The sequence below is a fragment of the Biomphalaria glabrata genome, chromosome 13, assembly GCF_947242115.1.
Source record: "Biomphalaria glabrata chromosome 13, xgBioGlab47.1, whole genome shotgun sequence".
Taxonomy (NCBI): domain Eukaryota; kingdom Metazoa; phylum Mollusca; class Gastropoda; family Planorbidae; genus Biomphalaria; species Biomphalaria glabrata.
In genome coordinates, this window is record NC_074723.1 from 29787667 (window position 1) to 29808804 (window position 21138).

The 21138-nt window shown below is 35.0% G+C and overlaps 1 protein-coding gene across 2 annotated transcripts in view; it reads left to right on the forward strand.

Annotated features, from left to right (window-relative positions):
• The window catches only part of LOC106058345 (probable serine/threonine-protein kinase roco5), a 91052-nt gene that overhangs the window by 59291 nt on the left and 10623 nt on the right, over positions 1 to 21138 (forward strand). For both annotated transcript variants that reach the window (XM_056007883.1, XM_056007884.1), the window contains 11 exons: positions 166 to 283; positions 1778 to 1852; positions 2612 to 2686; positions 7073 to 7222; positions 8934 to 9186; positions 14759 to 14784; positions 15576 to 15645; positions 15840 to 15877; positions 18392 to 18499; positions 19534 to 19652; positions 20243 to 20377. In XM_056007883.1, coding sequence (XP_055863858.1) covers positions 166 to 283; positions 1778 to 1852; positions 2612 to 2686; positions 7073 to 7222; positions 8934 to 9186; positions 14759 to 14784; positions 15576 to 15645; positions 15840 to 15877; positions 18392 to 18499; positions 19534 to 19652; positions 20243 to 20377 — 1167 coding nt within the window. The remainder of the gene's footprint in view (positions 1 to 165; positions 284 to 1777; positions 1853 to 2611; positions 2687 to 7072; positions 7223 to 8933; positions 9187 to 14758; positions 14785 to 15575; positions 15646 to 15839; positions 15878 to 18391; positions 18500 to 19533; positions 19653 to 20242; positions 20378 to 21138) is intronic.

Below are 21138 nucleotides of genomic sequence, written 5' to 3' on the forward strand. Positions count from 1 at the left end.
CTGTTTTTGTAGTATGGAGGCGACTTGCTTGGCCAAGATATCGGCAACACTATTGGTTATGGGACTACAGATTTATAGAAAATAAGAATCAAAAACTAAATTTTTATTACTATTGTTAACACAAAAAAAACAATATCTTAACACATTGATTGCTTTATTCTCAAGACGATCATAGTCAGTAAACTGTCTGAAATCAATGAACTAGTTATACAGCTAGATCACCCTGCTATCCAGAAAGCTTACTCCAATGTTACTAACAGTATATTTCTTCCAAAGACTTCAAGTAAGTATATGTTTTTTTTTAATGATTCACTTAATGCTTATGTGTACAAAATATAGCGCAATAACTGAATGAGGCTAGCCCATAGTTAACTTATTTATAACTGTTGCCAAAAATGATAGGAAACATTTTTTTTAAAATTCGAGGAAACCCTTTCTTGAATTGATACGCTCGCCTCTCTTCTTTCTAAAATAAAATCAATAAAAATATCCAATGGATACAGGAGGCAATCCCCGATGAAAAGCTCGATTGCGATGTCGTTGTCGTATGTTGACCTGAAAAACGGCAGGTGGACCGTGGAAATAATATATCAACGGTATTTGATCTCTTCTATATTTTACTACAGAGGTGCGTATTTGTTATAGCTTTAAATCTTTATCAACATATGAATACGATTTTACCGTGATGTAAATATATATATATATATATATATATATATATATATATATATATATATATATATATATATATATGTATGTGTGTGTGTATGGTAATGAACCATTTTAATATGTTGTTTAAAGATTAAACAGCATAGATCTACAACTTCCCTAGTTGTATTGCTTTGAGGTTCACACAGACTGTGTAAATCCATTACACTTTACTTAAAGCAGTCAATTGATTGGAATTACAGCTTCAATGAATATTATTATATAATATGTATTATATATATGTATATATATACAATAATTATCTTTGGTACAAATACAAGTTTATATACAAGTTTATTTTTGTATATCGGAGATATATGTAGACACGACGTACTGACAATGAATGTACCAAGCTGGTCTTTCTTTTCTCTTTTCATAGAAGTTATAATCCAAACATCCACATTTCAACTTCCATTCATTTTCCGTGTGGACGCCAGAAGATGTGCAACTCACAGTACTAAAAAAAAAGGGTTTGGAGCCGAGAGCCCAGCTTTAGAAGCTTTTAACCCTTAAAGCGCTGAGCTATTTTACAATGAGTGCATACAAAATGAAATTACAATTCTAGTGTTTAGAACAGCGGTTCTCAACCTTTTAAGCTGGGCGACCTCTTTTTACTATTCCCCACTCTGCCGCGACCCCCACCCACCAAGCCATAGAAGAATAGACAAAAACAATCCATATTTTCGATGGTCTCATGCGACCCCTGGCAAATCCTCAATCGACCCCCAAGGGGGTTGCGACCTACAGGTTGAGAACCCCTGGTTTAGAGGCTAAACTACCACACGCGTCTAAAGGTTAAAGAAAGAAAGCCCCCCCCCCCATCCAATCAGATCACACGTTCTTTGCTCTGTCTATCATTTCGGGATGTAATGTCAATAGAAGTGACGTCACTTCAGCCTGGAGAGTTTCATAGCATTAAATTTTAGAGATAAACAGAAAATAAATTTAATTAATTATTTTTTTTTACTTGCCTTTCACGTACAGGTTTGTATTGAGTTTGTATTGAGTTTGTATTGAGAGTTGTATTTTTCAGGGGAAAGATGTAATTAATTATTTTTTTTCTCTCAAGATTTACCAAAATATTCGACACCAATGAAGCGTGACCAATGTTTGATATCACATTATAACAACCAGTCTTCTCCAGGTATTTTGTTGACGTATGAAATATGCTTTTTTAAATTAAAGTTAATTAAGAACTATATGAGATTTACAAAGTAACAAATATAAAGAAAGAGAGTAAATAAACACTTGTATTGAATGAACTCGATTCGTTTAGTACAAATACAAGTTTATATGCAAGTTTATTACTGTATATCGGAGATATTTGTGGGCGCGACGTATTGACAATGAAGGTACTTTTTTTTCTCTTTTCATAGTAGTTAAAAATCTATAAGGATTTTAAAAAATATACATATTTCAACTTCCATTCTTTTCGTGTGGACGCCAGAAGATGTGCAACTCAGAGTGCAAGAAAAAGTTTGGAGCCGAGAGCCCAGCTTGGGGAGCTTTTAAAATAGAATGCCACCCCCCCCCCACCCTCTCACTCCGCTCAGAAGTTCTTGATTAGCTCAGTTTGTCATATCGGGATGTAAAGTCAAATAGTAGGGATGTAACGTCAAATAGTAGGGATGTAACGTCAAATAGTAGGGATGTAACGTCAAATAGTAGGGATGTAACGTCAAATAGTAGGGATGTAACGTCAAATAGTTATGACATCACCTCAGCCTGGAGAGTTGCATAGAACTGAATTTTAGAGATAAACAAAAACCATTGAAGTATTTAATTAATGTTTTTTAAACTTCCCTATCACAGACAGGTTTGAATTAAGAGCTGTATATTTTTTTTAGGGTGACGATGTAATGAGAATTTAACTTTTTAAAATATTCTTTTTTTTTCTTTTAAGATTTACCAAAACATTCGACACCAATGAGGCGTGACAAATGTTTGGCATCACATTATAACAACCAGTCTTCTCCAGGTACTTTGTTTACGTATGGTATAGCACAAACACATTAAGCTAATCCATTTTTAGCATTTATTATTGACCTAATGTAAGAGATAATTCGTAGGACCTAAGAACAGATTTAGCGATAACTAAATCCAAAGACATGATTGTACTAGTATCGGGTGAGCAAACTTTATTTCAGCAACCGATAGAGTATTGTTGCTGTTCGTTTAAAAAAAAAGTCGTTGTATACTATGGTTTACAAAAGTTTGACATTGGAATAGAAATATCAAGACTGAGAAGACATCTATAGGCATCTAAAGTTAACCATGAAGAAATTAGACAGTATTAACCCTTCGTCTCTTACCACCAGCGTGTCTGTCAAGTCACGTGAAAAAAAATGCTGTTTCAAATTAAATTTAATTAAATACTATTTGAGATTAACAAAGTAACAAATACAACTCTCATATCTAGCTCTATAGAATGCGAGCTGATAGAGGATATTGACTATAATAAAGTTAATTATAAGTTTGCAAGTTTGAAATCGAGAAAAGGAAACTTTATTTGCATGAGGATTTAATTAGTTTTTGTACACTTTAAAATGTTAATTTATAAACATATTTTTATTTTTTTTTTATTTTTGTACCTCTTCATGTATTTTAAGAAAGTTTGAAAAGCTTCAGACGTCGTTAAAAAAAAACATGACAATAGAATGTCAAATATTTTCCGTAAGAACCTCTATAAGGTCTAAAATAGAGCACATGTTGATGTTAAGCTGTTTCTACTTTCATAATCTTACATTTTAATACATGTACAAACTATTGATAAATTGTCATAAACAGGGGCGGACGGGGTGTCAAAATCGGTCTTGGCATTTCTATACCATCGGGCTCACACAATGTATATCATATGACGGTCTATCTGTCCTCGAAATCGTAAGGTTTAGTTTCCTAATGTATCGACAACTGTACGCAACCCACAGTGAAGTCATCTTCAAACGCTATATAAGCCAAATGTTGCTTTTTGATAGGTAAGTGTGTAGGGCCTAAAAGTAACGCGTGTAGGCATTATTTGGGAAAATGAGTTAGTTTAAATTAGTAGCAGTACACTGTAGCGTCTGTTAATTTTACTTTAAATACGACTCTCAAAGTGTCACTTTTATCAGAGAATATTATAAGACCTTCATAGTGGCATCCATTCGGCCTTTTCTGTGGTCCTGCCGGCCCATTTGGGTACCGGCCAACCGGGCTTTTGCCCGAATGCCCATATAGCCAGTCCGCCCCTGGTCATAAGCAACAAACTTTATAAATAAAACCGAAAATCATTTTCAGTTGTCTAACAAACATATATATATAGTGCCGGATTGTGAAAAAATGCCGAATATTCGGCAGAAGCCGGAGCGACTATCCGGTGCACCCCTATATATATATATATATATATATATATATATATATATATATATATATATATATATATATATATATATATATATATATATATAGAGAGAGAGAGAGAGAGAGAGAGAGAGAGAGAGATAGTAGACGCCGGAGATGGAACTCATTGCCGTCAGAACGAAACCGGATGTAGATGCCTTCATGCAATCACTGCCTCATTTGACCCAGCATTACGCCAAAGAAGATAGCAAATAGAGTACGGGCAAGTACAAAGCCCTGCTTCACGCCATTTTCTATTGGGAAGTGATCAGAAAGGGCACCATAGTGTCTGATCTGGCCTCTTTGTCCAACGTGAAGCAGCTTGAGAATGGATAGGAACGTAGATGGGCATCCCAGCCTAGCCAAAATCCTCCACAAACCATCGCGACTGACCAAACAAGAACAAAGGAGATGGTCATAACGGAGCTTCTTTATGCCGATGATTGCGCCCTGCTAGCTCACACTGAACATGACCTCCAGAAAGCGGTAAACGAATTTGCATACTCTCCCCCCTCTTTCGGTCTATCTATAAACCTCGGGAAAACAGAAGTCATGTTCCAGAAGTCACCCAATAAAACATACTCAGCCCCAAGGATCACCGCAAACAGACAGCCCCTTAACGTGGTAGACCACTTCACATATCTAGGTAGTATAGTGTCAAATGACGCCTCACTTTCAAGGGAAGTTGATAACCGTCTGGCCAGGGCTAGTAGCGCTTTTGGAAGCTTTCAGGCTAGAGCAGTGATTCCCAAAGTGGTTTATATAGACCCCCAGGGGTCTACGAAGACCTCCAGGGGGTCCATGAAAATGAAAAAGTAAATTGGGGGTCTATGAGATGTCCATGGGGGTCTACGGTGGTGGATTTCAATTAAAGAAAGTTATAATTTTCACACTCCGTTAATGTAACTATTTCAAGCACGTATAAATAATTGGTAATTTAGTTATAAATATTTGTCCTGCTATTGAAATGTAAAATTGTTGTATTTAATTTCAATACTTATGTAAATAGTTACTTTTGTCTACATGTAACTAATGTTTAACAAAAATAAATCTAGATTTTACATCATAGATTATGTATTTCCTTGGTTAAATAAGCGGTTGTCTAAGTGCCTTTTTATGACCATATGAAACCAATTACACTGGAGGATTATTTGAGACGATGCTACCCTCGTAAAAAAAATAAACGTGATACAAAATTTCAAAAACTCAAAAATAAAGTTCAGAATAAACCCACACAATCTTTCTTCAACATCATATAAAAAAGATGGTGATTTGTGAGTGTCTTATAAGATCTCTTTACCGATAGCCAAATATGGAAAACACTATAGATAAAACATTGATTTTACCAGCCATTGAAGTAGTTTTAAAAACTGTTTTACATAAACGTAAATCTGTTATTATGCAACAAATTTCTATAAGAAACACTATAGTTCAAGGGCACATCGGTGGGATGAGCATTAAAGCTGCAAACTGCCTAATGGTTTTCTGCTCCATATTTATCCCCAGGGCTGACCCACGAAACCTTTCCCATGTTTGGGTATAGCTGCAAAGCAGCAGATTACTGAATTCAGTTGTCCTTTGGCTTGGTGGGCTGCAAGCCAAGGCTAATGAGTCCCTCCTGCCAAAGCTTACTGATTTAGGCACCAGTAACTCATCTTTGACCCTTCTCATGTAAGTGAAAACAGCTCCGCGGGCCCAATATTTGAGCCAGATGTGAAAAATCACACTAGAAACTGCTCTTTTCGAAAACTTTTAAAATGATATTTAAGGCAAATTGATTAATTAATTAATATTTAATGTTTGAAGGACTACTTCATAGAACAAAAAAGTTTTTATAGAAACATAATAACCGTAATATCAAATGATGAACATGCAAAAAAAAATTTTTAAAAATTCTAGTGTGTTAGTTGATTCCAGCAATACATATTTTTTTTTTTTTTGGTTTAAATTTTATCAGTCAAAAATGAACTTTTTGTGTAGCTTTAAATTAAAAATGAGTTTATGAATCTGCAAAAATTGCAATACAAGTTAAGCAGGGGGTCTACCGAAAACCAGAAAACATGGCAAGGGGTCTACGAGACAAAAAAGTTTGAGAACCACTGGGCTAGAGTCTGGAAGAACAAATCGCTCCGCCTGCCTACACAAATCAATGTCTACCAGGCGGTGGTTCTCTCAACCCTTCTATATGGCTCTGAGACATGGACACTAAATAAAAAACAACTAAGACTTCTTGAGCGCTTTCACCATGCTCCATCATGGACAGACGGTGGCAGGACCGCGAACGCCGGTATGTACAGTATAGAGGAACTACTTATGGTCCGACAACTACGCTGGGCAAGACACGTATCCCGTATGGGAAGACGAACGTATGCCAAAGGCAGTCTTTTGTGGTGAGCTAAATGGTGGTCGACGTAACGGAGGCGCCCCACGGAAACGCTTCAAAGACCAGCTTAGGCGTCAACTTTCCTTGGCTGACATAGAAGAGAACACCTGGCTGCATGCGGCGTCGGAACGAGACATCTGGAGGTCACTCACGAAGGCCACGGGATATACTGTATTCGTCATTAATCTTCGGACTCGAAGACAAGCCTTATTATATATATATATATATATATATATATAGAGAGAGAGAGAGAGAGAGAGAGAGAGAGAGAGAGAGCTGGATCTGTGGATGGATGGTGGATGGATAGATAGATAGATAGATAGATAGATAGATAGTTAGATAGATAGATAGATAGATAGATAGATAGATAGATAGATAGATAGATAGATAGATAGATAGATAGATAGATAGATAGATAGATAGATAGATAGATAGATAGATAGATAGATAGATAGACAGACAGACAGAAAGAGAGATAGATAGACAGATAGATACATAGATACATATATACATAGATACATAGATACATAGATAGATACATAGATAGATAGATAATGTATGTTGTGTTTATATTTACTTTTTTTTTGTATCATATCAAAACAGGCGACAAGTACACAACAGTTAGTAAGAATAGTTGTATGACTGATTTGAATCTAAACGATATGAGAGAGCTGTCTCGCGTGAACGATGACCTACAAACCAGCTCTACAGAAATGACGTCTCTAACTTTTGCAGATTGCTTAGCTCACAAAGGTATTTATAAAAAAAAAGAGCATTCTTAAGTTACATAATAAAAGGAAGATATATCATGTGGTTTAAACATTTTGCGCCTAAGACAGCTACTTTAAAAAGAAGACAGCGCTAAGACAGCTATGCCAAATGGTCGCGTCGAAACTCCCTGCTTCGAAGCATGCTATTGAATGTGGCATCACGTTCAAAAGAAGCGATAAGTTTTGTTTTCATAAAATAATCTTTTTGTCACTGCCGGTTGTTATTGATTTATTTATTAATGTTCAATATAGACTGATATAAAGATGGAAATGGTGATACCATAGAATTATATATACTATATCTTGACTGGAAACCGGAAATAAATTCTTATCCGCGATTGATCGATTCACAGCCCTATTCATTATAGATTTTTATGTACGTAAACTCATTTTTCAGGCTCTAAGGGGAGTTGCCCCAATTAATCTTTTCTGTCTTAGAAAAGTAATGATCTTTAGTTTTCAAAGTTTAGAAATAATGCAAAATCATTTCTCGGATATTCACGCAAATATATGAAACAAAACCATTTCCTGTTTGTTTCCATTGAGGTAATGTTTCAAAAATCCTAGATGGAAATAATTCATGTTGATTTAAATCATCTTATGTACATTTAAATAGATTGATTACATATATCTTTCTAGATTATATATCTAAAAATTGCAAAATAATAGATCTAATTGATGTTCAATTACTAGATCTAGATCTAAAAATTAAATTATATGTTACATAGGTTAGGGTTGAAAAAAACAACAACCTTACTTCTTTTAACTACTTTACAAAACAACGCCTTGATCCAACTTTCTACTAAATGTTCACATTTTTTGTAGTGTTAAAAAATCTCCATGTCCAGTCTAGATTTATGGCCTCCTTCAGTCGCTAAGCGACTATGGATCCTCTCATGGAAATGAGATGAATGCCTGGGCATTAGCTGTGGTCGAAATGATGTCGTCCACACATCAGTTCCCCCCCCCCCCTCTCCACGCAGCTGATGTATCCAAAGGAACGGCAGTGTCTTGCGTAGTACATAAATGTCACCATACAGGTCGAGAATTTTGGGTTTCCCAGACCTGTCGAGGCGGAGATCAGCAAGTCTGGGGCAGTCAAACAGAATATGAGTCACTTCTTCTTTTTCCCCGCAGCGGGGGCACCGTGAATCGAAATTTGGCCATAGCCGTGAGAAATATGAGCCAACAGGACAATGGCCTGTCCTGCACTATGCTGTAATAGCTTGCTCAGGCCTGCACAGCCTCCACCACGGGAAAGTGCGGTCAGTTCGCCTCATGCGCTCCCAGACTCCACGGACTTTTTGGGACTTGTCCCAGCACTCCAACCACGTTTAGAGTAGGCAATATTGAAAGATCCCTTTTGACAACTATTAACAATAGGTTTGGGTTACAAGGGAATATTACTCTGATCGCTTTTTAAAGGCTCAAGCCTCCTCAAGGGGACTAATTCACCTTATGCCACCATGTCTTTCTAGTGCGATTTCTTTTTTTTTTCATTTTTTTTATTTTTTTAGTGATTCTTGTTTTGTCAGATAAAAGAAATGATTGCGCGAAATTTCAAATTGATCCAAGATTGGGTGTGGGACAAATAACGTGTACAAACATTTTACCAGACAGACAGACAGATTGAATTGATATAAGCTTTGTAAAAAATAAAATAATGAAGGTCACAACTGTCAAATGTATTTCAGAGATAACAGAATTAAAGTTTACGGAAGGAAGTTCCAGACGAGGGGCTGGTGAAACATCTGAAAATGATTACGAAATGATTTATGAATGGAAAGAAGACGATGATGGAGAAATACCACCATATTATAGTGATGATTACAACACACCAACAGAATACAGTTTCAAAACAGAATCCAAAACATTTCCTAGAAGCAACCAAAGTAATTTGGACAGCGGTATTCGCACGTTATCGCGTGTTGATCTGAATACTTCAAGGTATGTGTAAGAAAACGGATTATATTCTATTTTATTGTACATGTATACGTTACAATAGGCCCTTGTCAGCTGTGTACTGTCTGTATGTCGGTCTGTCAGTCCGTCTGTTTTATTGACTTAATAAAAACTAAACATGCTGTTGAAATTCCGACTTTACAATTACAAATATTAGAATTAAGTTGTATGGCTACTTTTTGTCTTCTTAAGACGAACTTTTTAATAAATACTGGGTGGGCAAAACATTCCAAAAAAATTGGTTAGTGGACACGTTTCTCGAAAACGGCTCTAAATACTTTTCATAGCAATTTGTTGATGTATCTTGTTGAGAAACGAATTAGTACTTCTTTCAGAGGTCATAAATGAGAGCGTGCTCCTTTACCAATCCTCTTTTCCGCAGTTCAATCATCCATTAGGTCATCATTCTTCATCCTTTAGTCCACTGAACCATAATATAAAAATTAGTTATGCCAATACTTATGAATATTTCATAATGTATTACTAACTAGCCGGATATGACCCGCGGCCCGTGGGCCTTGGTTTGTGTATCACTGATCTGTAGATAACTAAAATAAAATACTGTGAAAACGGGTTCACCCGATTTTCTTTAAAGTTTCGTTCTTTAATAGAGATACATTTAGGCATTTTTATTTTATTTTTAGGGCCTTCTTGTTGTGGAAGAGATATTTAACATACGCTACGGTCTCCCACGTGATATAAGGAGCTAAAAATGTAAAATTTAATAAAGATTGGTCTAACGGTTTTTATTTCTATTCTGGACATACATACATACATACATACATACATACATACATACATACATACATACATACATACATACATACATACATACATACATACATACGTACGTACATACATACATACATACATACATACATACATACATACATACATACATACATACTTACATACATACATATATACATACACAGGGCCGGACTTAGGCGGTCGCAGCGGGCCCCGCACTTTCATAGGCCCCGCGCTAAGTCTAGGTGTAAGTTATTAAATGAAAACATTAAAACTAATATATAACAGGTTTTCCGCGACTTCCTGATTTTCCAGGGGCTCCTGGAAATCTCCCGCAATTACAAAATATAACAATAAGTCCTTTGAAATCTCTTGAAAAATAGACCAAAGCTTTTTTGGGGTACCAATTTTACGTGTGATAAAAAAAAATAACAATGTAAAAATTTTGACCTTATGCTTATCTCTACCCAAACTGGGCCCCGCGCAATCCGTTTCGCATAGGGCCCCCCGATTGCTAGGACCGGCCCTATACATACAAACATATATACGTACATACGTATCACTAAATACACACTAGCTGAACACAGAACTAGATCTACCTTAGTCAACACTAAACTTAAAAAGAAAACAACAGTCATAATCAATCACCACACTTTAGAACAATGCAACTTCAAAAATAACCTAACATACACATCCATAACATTAAAGAAGATTACCCATCACAAATGGAAGTTCTCAATCAGATACAGCTGAAATAAATACCTATCACTGTTAATATTAATAGCAGGAGAGGTAGAGTCAAATCCAGGGCCTAGATCTAAAGATAGATGCAACATCTGCAAAAAAAGTATGCACCATGAAACAGAAAGCCATTCAATGTGACACCTGTGATGAATGGTACCATGCATCATGTCTCCATATGAATACACCTGTGTATTATGACTTAGGCAACAAAGACGCATCATGGCACTGTGTACCGTGTGGGTTACCTCAGTTTACATCAGGACTGTTTGATTCCTTTGATGCAGACACTTCTAACCCATACAACATCCTAAACACCATCCCAAACCAAACTCACCAACCACTAGCCAGATCCACTCCTGTTAAACCTAAATCTACTAAAATTAATACAACAGCCTCACTAAACAAACCTACTAAAGAAGTAATACCAAAATACCTTAAAACCTTAGTAATAAATTTTCAAAGCATTAGGAACAAAACAGCAGACTTAGAAGTTTTATTAGAATGTGAGAAACCAGACATAATTTCAGGAACAGAAACTTGGCTACATCCTGAAATTTATAATGCAGAAATTTTCAATAGTAATTATGAAATTTTTAGAAAAGATAGGGCTGATAACCATGGAGGAGTTCTTTTAGCAATAAAAAACACTCTTATAGCAGAAGAAATTACCTTACCTAACTCAAAAAATATAGAATCAACATTTTGTAAAATTAATACCACCTCAACATCCCTAATAATAGGCAGTATTTACAGACCACCAAATTCTAGTTTAGAATACATGCAGGAACTATGTAATCAGATTACTACACTTAAAGAGACAAATAAAAATGCAGTTTTTTGGATTATGGGTGATTTCAACCTACCTGATATAAATTGGAAAACACTAACCATAGATAAACACCAAAACCTTAAGGATATAAATGAGCTTTTCATAGAAACTTTACACAACCTAAGTTTAGATCAAATCATTAAAAAGCCAACTAGATTAAACAACACATTAGATCTCTTCTTAACCAATAGACCTGGATTAGTAGTTGATTATGAAATTATCCCTGGTCTATCAGACCATGAGATCATAAAAATACACAGATAAAAGCAGTAGCCAATACAAAACCCAAAAGAAAAATCTTACTCTGGAATAAATGTAACCTAACACAACTACACCAAGCTGCATTAAACTTTCAACAAACATTCTTATTAGAAAAAGACATTAACCAACCAGTCGATGACCTCTGGAATTTCATTAAAAACCATCTTAAAAGCATTATAGAAAATCATATACCAACTAAATACACATCAAACAAAATAAATAAATGCTGGTTTAATAATAGACTAAAGAAGCTTTGTAAACAGAAGGAAAACCTATATAGAAAATTTAAAGAAACTAATGCAGAAAGAGTTTACAAAAAGTATATAAAAATTAAACACTTAACCCAAAAAGTAAGCAGACATCTGCAGAGTGAATACATAAACAATGTAATATCTAAAGATAACAATAAAAACCTATGGTCATACATTAAGTCTAAGAAAATGGAAACAACAGGCATAGCGCCATTAAAAGATGAACATAACATAATACATAATGATAATGAAACTAAAGCAAACATCCTAAACAAATACTTTGCATCAGCATTCTCAGCCCCAGGAGACAAAGACATATTACTGAATTTGAACCAAGTAAACAACATAGAAGATATAGTAGTACAAGAAAATGGAATTCAAAAACTATTAGCCAACACCAAACCAAATAAAGCTTCTGGACCTGATGGTATTCCAGCTAGATTACTCAAAGAACTAAGTAATGAGCTAGCCCCAGTGTTCAAAATACTCTTTCAGGCTTCACTTAACCAGGGCAGAGTACCAAAGGAATGGAAAGAAGCTAATGTCACCCCCCTATTTAAAAAAGGAGAAAAATCTGACCCAGGAAACTACAGACCAGTATCACTTACCAGCATCACATGTAAAATCCTAGAACACATAATATGTAGCAACATCATAAACCACTTAGACAAACATAATTTCCTCACACCATACCAACATGGCTTTAGGAAATATAGATCATGTGAAACACAACTAATAGGACTAATTGATGATTTTTCAAAAGGTTTAGATAATAGTGAACAAATAGATGCTATCTTACTAGATTTTTCTAAGGCTTTTGACAAAGTTCACCACCATAGTTTGCTTAAAAAATTAAAATATTTCGGCATTAATGGTCCACTGCATCAGTGGATTAAAGATTTTCTGATAGGGAGAGAACAAACTGTAATAATAAATGGCTCTAAATCAACACCGATAACAGTAAACTCAGGTGTACCTCAAGGAACAGTCTTGGGTCCACTACTATTTTTAATTTACATAAATGATTTACCAAATTGCATTACTTCAGGAACAAAAGTCAGATTATTTGCAGACGATTGCATAATATATAGAACAATAAAAACAACACAAGACACAGATATTTTACAAAGAGAATTAGATGAATTACAGAAATGGGAATCAAATGGGAACATGTCTTTCCACCCAGAAAAATGTCAGTTGTTAAGAGTGACAAAAAAACTAAAACAAATTAATTCCACTTATTCATGGCAAACCAGTAACACAGACTAAAAACGCAAAATACCTAGGTGTTATAATAAATGAAAAACTGTCATGGAATCCACATATTGATGAAACTACAAAACAATCAAACAAAGCATTAGGATTTATTTAAAAAAATTTCTATAAATCAAATAAGAACATAAAACTAAAATGTTATTTAACCTTGGTTAGGCCAATAATAGAATATGCATCATCTGTTTGGGACCCCTCAACTCAAGAAAACATTAAGAAACTGGAACAGACACAAAATAGTGCAGTGAGATTCATAACAAACGAATATTCACATTTGACTAGAGTAACACCTTTAGTAAAATCACTAAATTTAGAAAGCCTTCAGGACAGAAGGCTCAAAAGTAAAGTAGCAATAATACATAAAACACTGAACCATAATATGCAAATACAAAAACAAAATTTAATAAAATACTCTGAAAGACACAAAGATAAAGGCACATTCCTCATCCCATATGCCAGGACACATTTGTACAAATACTCCTTCTTCCCTAGTGCTATTAGAGCATGGAATGGGTTGCCTGAGCTAGCCAGGAAAACCAGTGACTTGGCTGAATTTAAGTCATTGGTTAATATGACGGACGTAATTATCTTCTTTTTTTTTTTAAGTAACGTCTGTATTATATAAGATAAGATAAGATAGGATACGTAGATACATACATACATGCATACACACACACATTCCTTACATTCTGCTTTATATATTAGATAACAGCATCGCCAGTCGGCCATACAATGCAGTGACATCACAACGCTCTGTGGGTGTTGATAGTTGTTGTTTTTTTCTTTACGACTTTTGATATTCGTGGTGAAACCACAGAAACCTGCCTCTTTAACTGCATAACTTACCAAACAGATGACTCATGAGTAGATTCGCACAAACTATCTTTGCAATCTTGTTTGTCCTTTTTTTGCGTATTCTTTTTTCTGAGGCATTTTACGTCTCTTGGGACCATCTTTTCCCTTTGCAACTTCTTGTATGACTAAAGAGGCCAATCCTTGATACACAGCTGCGATCGCAGGTTGGGCATATGCAATCACCAGGCGCCGTTGCAATTTCACCCTTCTTTCTGCTGCTGTTATGAATGGTATCTACAATCCGCGACCCTTCCTTTATGCTCGCTCCTTGTGGATCTATCCAGTGCCACTTTTTCCCAGCTGCTAGTGTCGATTTAGAAAAGCTTCGTGTCGCGATTGCATGCATCCGTATACCGTAAAAGTGGGCGACCAGTGGCTCTCCTGTCTTCTATTAGATTGCCATACAGAATGTCTTAGGGAAGTCGACCTACTGGCATTCTATAAGCGTGGCCAGCCAAGGCGATAACAGCGCGGTTGTCCTGACATCCTGCTCTTCGCAGTACTTCCTCGTTAGTTATTTTATCTTGCCTGCTTATTTTTTTTCTTTAATGTACTGATTAAATTATTGACAAAAAAAATTTCCTCTTACTTGTAGCGCTTCACAGACAGAGCTGGAAACAGGTAAAAAAAAATATTTATTTTTTTTTACAAACCTCTATTCATGTCTCACATTCGAATTGGACAAAACCTTCTGGGCAAAGGATGGAAGCTGTATATATTCTAGTTTTAAATGTAGGCATAAGAATAGGCCATTTTAAGTTTTATGCTGTCTGTCGGTCTGTCCGTCCTCTCGTTTACATAACAAAAACTAAACGTGCTATTGATATTCCGACTTTAAAAACATGTGTATTGCGCTACAATTGTGTGTAATATCTACTGTTTGCTTCTAAGGAGACCTTTTTTTTTTACAATACTTGTATTCAAGTCGCTACATTTTGGATAGGCGGGCGAAGCCTAGGTGGGTGGACACGTTTCTCGAAAAGGGCTCTAACGATTTTAATAGAAATTTGTTGATATATATTGTTTGGAAAAAATCGTTCGTACAACCAGCTGATAGTGTCAATAATACGGGTTAGATATCCAGTTTCAGCCAAACAATTTTTTCATTGCTAAATATTACTTTATTTTATTTGAAGTTGCAAGAATTTTTTAAAATGTATTTCTAAATATGTTTCTTGTTTATTTAAAAACGGTTATTGTAAAAAGAGTGTAAGCTATCATCATCATCATCATCAAACTCCATTTGAATGAGGACTTGAGAGGCTTAAATCTTATCTTGCCAAAACCCCTGGGCAGAAACTATAAAGAGATAATAATATAAAGGCTGACTAAAAAAAATATTTTTTTTAATGAAATTGATCCTCTAATATAGATAATATTGCATTTCCTATTATATTTTTTTTATTTTACAGAAAATAAGAAACCCTTACTTCCTAAAAGAAGTAAAAAGTCAATGGCTTTAAACACAGTCAATATTTCCGAGTACGTACCATTACTTGTATATCAATATACTGCAAGCTACGTCATTTTCTAACATTAATAAGTGTCAATTAATTATTCTTTATTTTAACCCATAAAATAACATTATACCGTATATAGCTTGTTATACATTTTAGCTCATCGGTCTCTTATCTAGACAATCTTTAAAAAATGTTTTTATGTTATATTTCTTTTAGAAACAGTGCTAAGGACTATCAAAGGAGCCTAAGCGAGGGTAAGTAATCATGTAGTTTGATCGTAGAGTTATTACTGAAGCATGTATACACTTTGTAGGTTAATATAGTACTACTCAGGTCATTTTGTTGTGTGTACATACAATAATAAACCAAATGACAAACAGTGACGCAGCAGGTGACGCCCTCTCTGACAACTCTGACCCGGAGCCTGCAGGCCTTAGTGGGGTATTACTGATATAGGGGATTGGATTTAGATCTTTATCAAACATGGAGAATGTTCCCTTTATATTTTTTTTATTTTGTTTCGAAAATTAAACTAGAGTGTTAAATGGGTTTACCCGTTCAGCCGACATATTATCAAATATAAAATATAGAGAAAACGTTTTAACCGTTTTGTTACAATGTTTCATTCTTTAATAGCTACAATTAGGTACTTTTTGTCTATTAATCAATATCCTCTTTTGTGGGAGGGACATTGAACATACACAACAGTCTCCACGATGATCTAACGTTTATGCCAAATTTTATGCTGATTGGTCAAACGGTTTTGATTTTTATTCGTGACATGCATACATACATACATACATACAAACATACATACATACAAACATATATCGATACATACATGCATACTTACAAACATGCATACATACATATTTACATACATACAAACATGCATACATACATACAAGCATGTATGCACACACACATACATACATACAAACATGCATACATACATACATACATACATACATACAAACAAACATAATACATACATACATACAAACTATTCATGTATGCACACACAAATACATACATACATACATACATACATACAAACATGTATATATACATACATACAAACAAACATACATACATACATGCATGTCTGCACACACATACATACATACATACATACATACAAACATACATACATACAAACATACGTACATACATTTATACATACATAAAAACATGCATACATACATACATACATGCATACATACATACATATACACATACATACATACAAACATGCATACATGCATGTATGCGCACACACACACACATACATACATACATTTAAACAAATATACATAGATGCATACATACATACATACATACATACATACATACATACATATATACACACACACATACATACATTACATCTATACATACACACATGCATACAAACATGCATACATACATATATTCATACATACATAGATACATGTGCCTTACTTTATGCTATATATTATAGATAATGTTATATTAAATAATTATAATGTTATTAGAACTTCAATAAATGACTATCTGAAGGAAATGTGATATCTGAGGTATGTCAACATAGAAAATAAATCATCTGATGACATGGAACTGAAGTGCAGCTGAGTGGCATGAAAACGCGTGCCTACAAAATAACCAATCAAGGGGATATCAAGTTCATATCTGGACTCAAACCGAGTTGTGCATGCTGACTATTTTAGCTGGCCGCCTAAATGACGCACGGAAACTTTCTCCCAGATACTTATCAAACCCACATGTCCACAGGAGATATACTGAGCACATATATTATAACATTCCGTCGTAATTACATTAACACATAAAAATATTCACCATTAGCGTAGCTAGGGTGGGGGGGGGGGGGAGTATGGGGTTTAATTCGAAAGACCCCCCAGGTCTCTACTTGAGGGAGAACACCCCAAATGAATCTCCTAATTTTTTTTTTTGACATTAACTATTACGCCACTGTCATGTAATCTAACTCTTCCCATCTAGTCAAATATACTAGACAGCTTTGATCTAGATTATTCTAAATGATGTTATAGGTACATTTGATGCAGAGAAAGCACGACGTGAGGCGATATGAATTGATATTCGTCACTTATGAATTATCTTGCCAATAAACAAAGTTATCATTGATTATTTTTTTTGTTAATTATCACATTATTTCATGTCTTGATGTCGAATGACAACATGCAGCGGTTTCCTTAGAAGGTCAAGCCCCCGATCACCCATTTCCCAAGCTACGCCACTGGTATTTATTTATAGAAATTTAGGTCGTTGTGCTGACCAGATGACGCTCTTGTTAAGTCTGCCAAAGAAACAGATGTTTGCATCATCTGTCCCAGATCGACCCACGGCGTAGCATACGTCGTTTTATTCATCGTCGGCCTTAGGCTCCTATGTGACCGCAGTGGGCCCCGCACTTTCAAAGGACCCGCACTAATTCTAGGTGTAGATTATTAAATTAAACCATTTTATAACTTATAAAAGAATTCCCGCTGTCTCCTGATTTACTAGGAGCTCATGGAAATCGCCGGAAATTATTAAAATGTTTTGAAAAAAAAATCCTGAAATATTTAGGCAAAAAATTTCATTTTGGGGTGTCATTCAATATACGCAAATTTACAATGATTCTTTTTTATTCAATAAGTAGGTTCTTTTCCGGTTTTGTTCAGATATGTCTATTTTGGTAACAGAAAAAAAAAACCCTTATTGTAAAAGTTTCATTCATATTGTATTTTGATGAAATGTCCTTGTTTCAGAATACAACTCTACATTGAATTCTACAGCATTAATAAAAGATTTGTCAGATCTACTTGTTGATACCCAAAATCCCATAAAAGAAAACATCTCTACCACAATATACAAAGGTAACTTTAAAACAAATTTCTATATTTTGGAAGTATGTTTCCAAGTTGTTGTATCTCAAAAGCATTAATTCTTAAATATACAATCCCTAGGACTTTTTTATCCTTGTCATATAGAAATTCTAGGGTCATATAGGGTCATTCTACAGAAATTCTTTTGCCATTTTATTTTATTCCATGAGGCGCGGTGACTGAGCAGTAAAGTGCTTTACTTCCGAACGGTGGTCCGCAGTTCAAATCCTGGTGAAGATTGGAATTTTTAATTTTGGCCCTTTTAAAAGCTGGCTTTGTGCTGCCATTCTAATAATTATATCAATCCTCTTGTAATTTTTTTTTAATGTAAATCGAAATAGCTTTAAATGCTATTATATATCGCTGGCGGATCTGGATGTGGGCGGTATTGGCAATCATAATTTAAACATTTTAACATTATTTAAGACTCTATTTTGGAACATTTAGAATTCATATAAAACTTATATAAGAATAAAAAATTATATGAGTTTTGAGTACACATTTTTTTCTCTAGTCACCTTTTCTTACCTTTTTTTTTTTATTTGCAAGACTAAATATCCTTCTGTAACAAAATGAAGTTTCATATGTGGGTTTACATAGGGTTGGGTTAGTGTTTGGAAAATCGCCCCCTCCACTCAAAACTTCTGGATCCTAGTGTTATAGATAGATAGATAGATAGATAGATAGATAGATAGATAGATAGATAGATAGATAGATAGATAGATAGATAGATAGATAGATAGATAGATAGATAGACAGACAGACAGACAGACAGACAGACAGACAGACAGACAGACAGACAGACAGACAGATAGATAGATAGATAGATAGATAGATAGATAGATAGATAGATAGATAGATAGATAGATAGATAGATAGATAGATAGATAGATAGATAGATAGATAGATAGATAGATAGATAATTAGAATAGAATAGAATAGAATAGAAAATAATTTAATAATAGGAGTATATACTAAAAAAAAAATTTCAACCACAGCTTTAATATCAATATTGATTAAATTAGGTTTTCTGCGTCAAAAAAACAATGTCACAGTAGCTGTCAAACAATGGACGGTGCCATCAAAAGAGTTTGAATCCGAAGCTGACATTATGAAAACTCTGCATCATCCTAACGTTGTAAAAGTAAGAGAAATATTTAAAAATTATCATTGAGTATTCCATTTCATATCTATATCGATCTTTATCTCAATCTCTACTGCCAACACGATTTGTCGTTTGGTTATCTTATGGTCCCGGGTTCATAACCTGCCAGCTGCCATCCTCCTTCATCCTGATGGAAGGAACATTCGAAACAGTTTAAACAAAATACAAATCATTTAAATTAATCTTTTTTTTTTTTAAACAAACCTTATTTGGCAGGTGTAGACCTTTTCAATAAGACGCCATCGCTTTGACTATTCCATGATATTATACTGTTTTTTTACCTATCCCGTAGTCTGTTGGACCGTTGGGGCACTTTGTAAGATTTGTTTACTGTCTCTCTCCATTCCTCTCTATCTTTCGACTTAGTTAGAGCTTCTTTTTCCTGGTACTGTTCACTGAAGGAAGGTCTTTGCAAACCCCGAAGATCTTGCAATATAGCCGTAGATTTTTAGCTTGCGTTTTTTTACGACAGTTTCAGGTCATCGTGGGGTCCAGTCGCTTCAGTAACCATGTCTCTTATCTCTTGGTTTGTGATGCGGTCTTTAAATGTTTTCCATTTACTTTTTTAGTTTTTCACAGCCACAAGAACAGAAAGTAAATGCTGTATTGTGATGGAGTTCCTATGTTATGGAAGCTTGGAAAATTATTTTAAAAGCTTGAACGACACTTTGAAATTAGAAGAAGTGATTCATATAGATCTTCAGGTAAGATTACAAATCCTGAACTTGTATATAAATTCTTATATTGACCCAGTACAATAAGTGTTGCTAGAAGATCGAGGACTTTGACCAGTACAGATCGATATAACAATTTTTACCTTTACCTTTACCTAATCCCTTAGTATTTTGGACCGTTGGGGCACCATGCAAGACTCATCGACCGTCTTTCTCCATTCCTCTCTGTCTTTTGCCTTAGTTAGAACCTCTTTCAATGTCAGGCCCGTCCTTTCTTTTATGTTGTCTTCCCATCGCTTTCTCTGTCTGCCTCTTCTTCTAATAAATACCACAACCCATAAGATTGACAAAAACTCCATCTCTCCTGGAAAGAAGAAGATAAATACAGTTGTCTCTTGAGAGTTCGACACTTCATTTCCAGCACAGTTATTTAACGCTGATATAGAATATAGGTATTTTGCAGGGGCGTAGCTAGGACTTTGCCATCATTTGTGGGCCCGCTGTTCTTGGCCTCTTTGGAGCCCCCTGCATTTTGAGTAATAATTAATATTAAATGTAAAAAAACAAGTCGGGGCTCGGGAAGGGGGGGGATTTCAAATTCTTCCCCCCCCCTCCCCAACCTAGCTACGACACTTATAGGTAAACTTAAATTGAAATTTAGTCATCCCAACTGTCCCTTGACTTTCGTATAACTATTTCTGTTCTTAGCAGGATATCAAGAGAGAGGCTGGTCTTTTCTTTTAAGTAGCCCAGCCAGAGTTTCGTGTTCATTGTACCTTGAAGAGTGACTT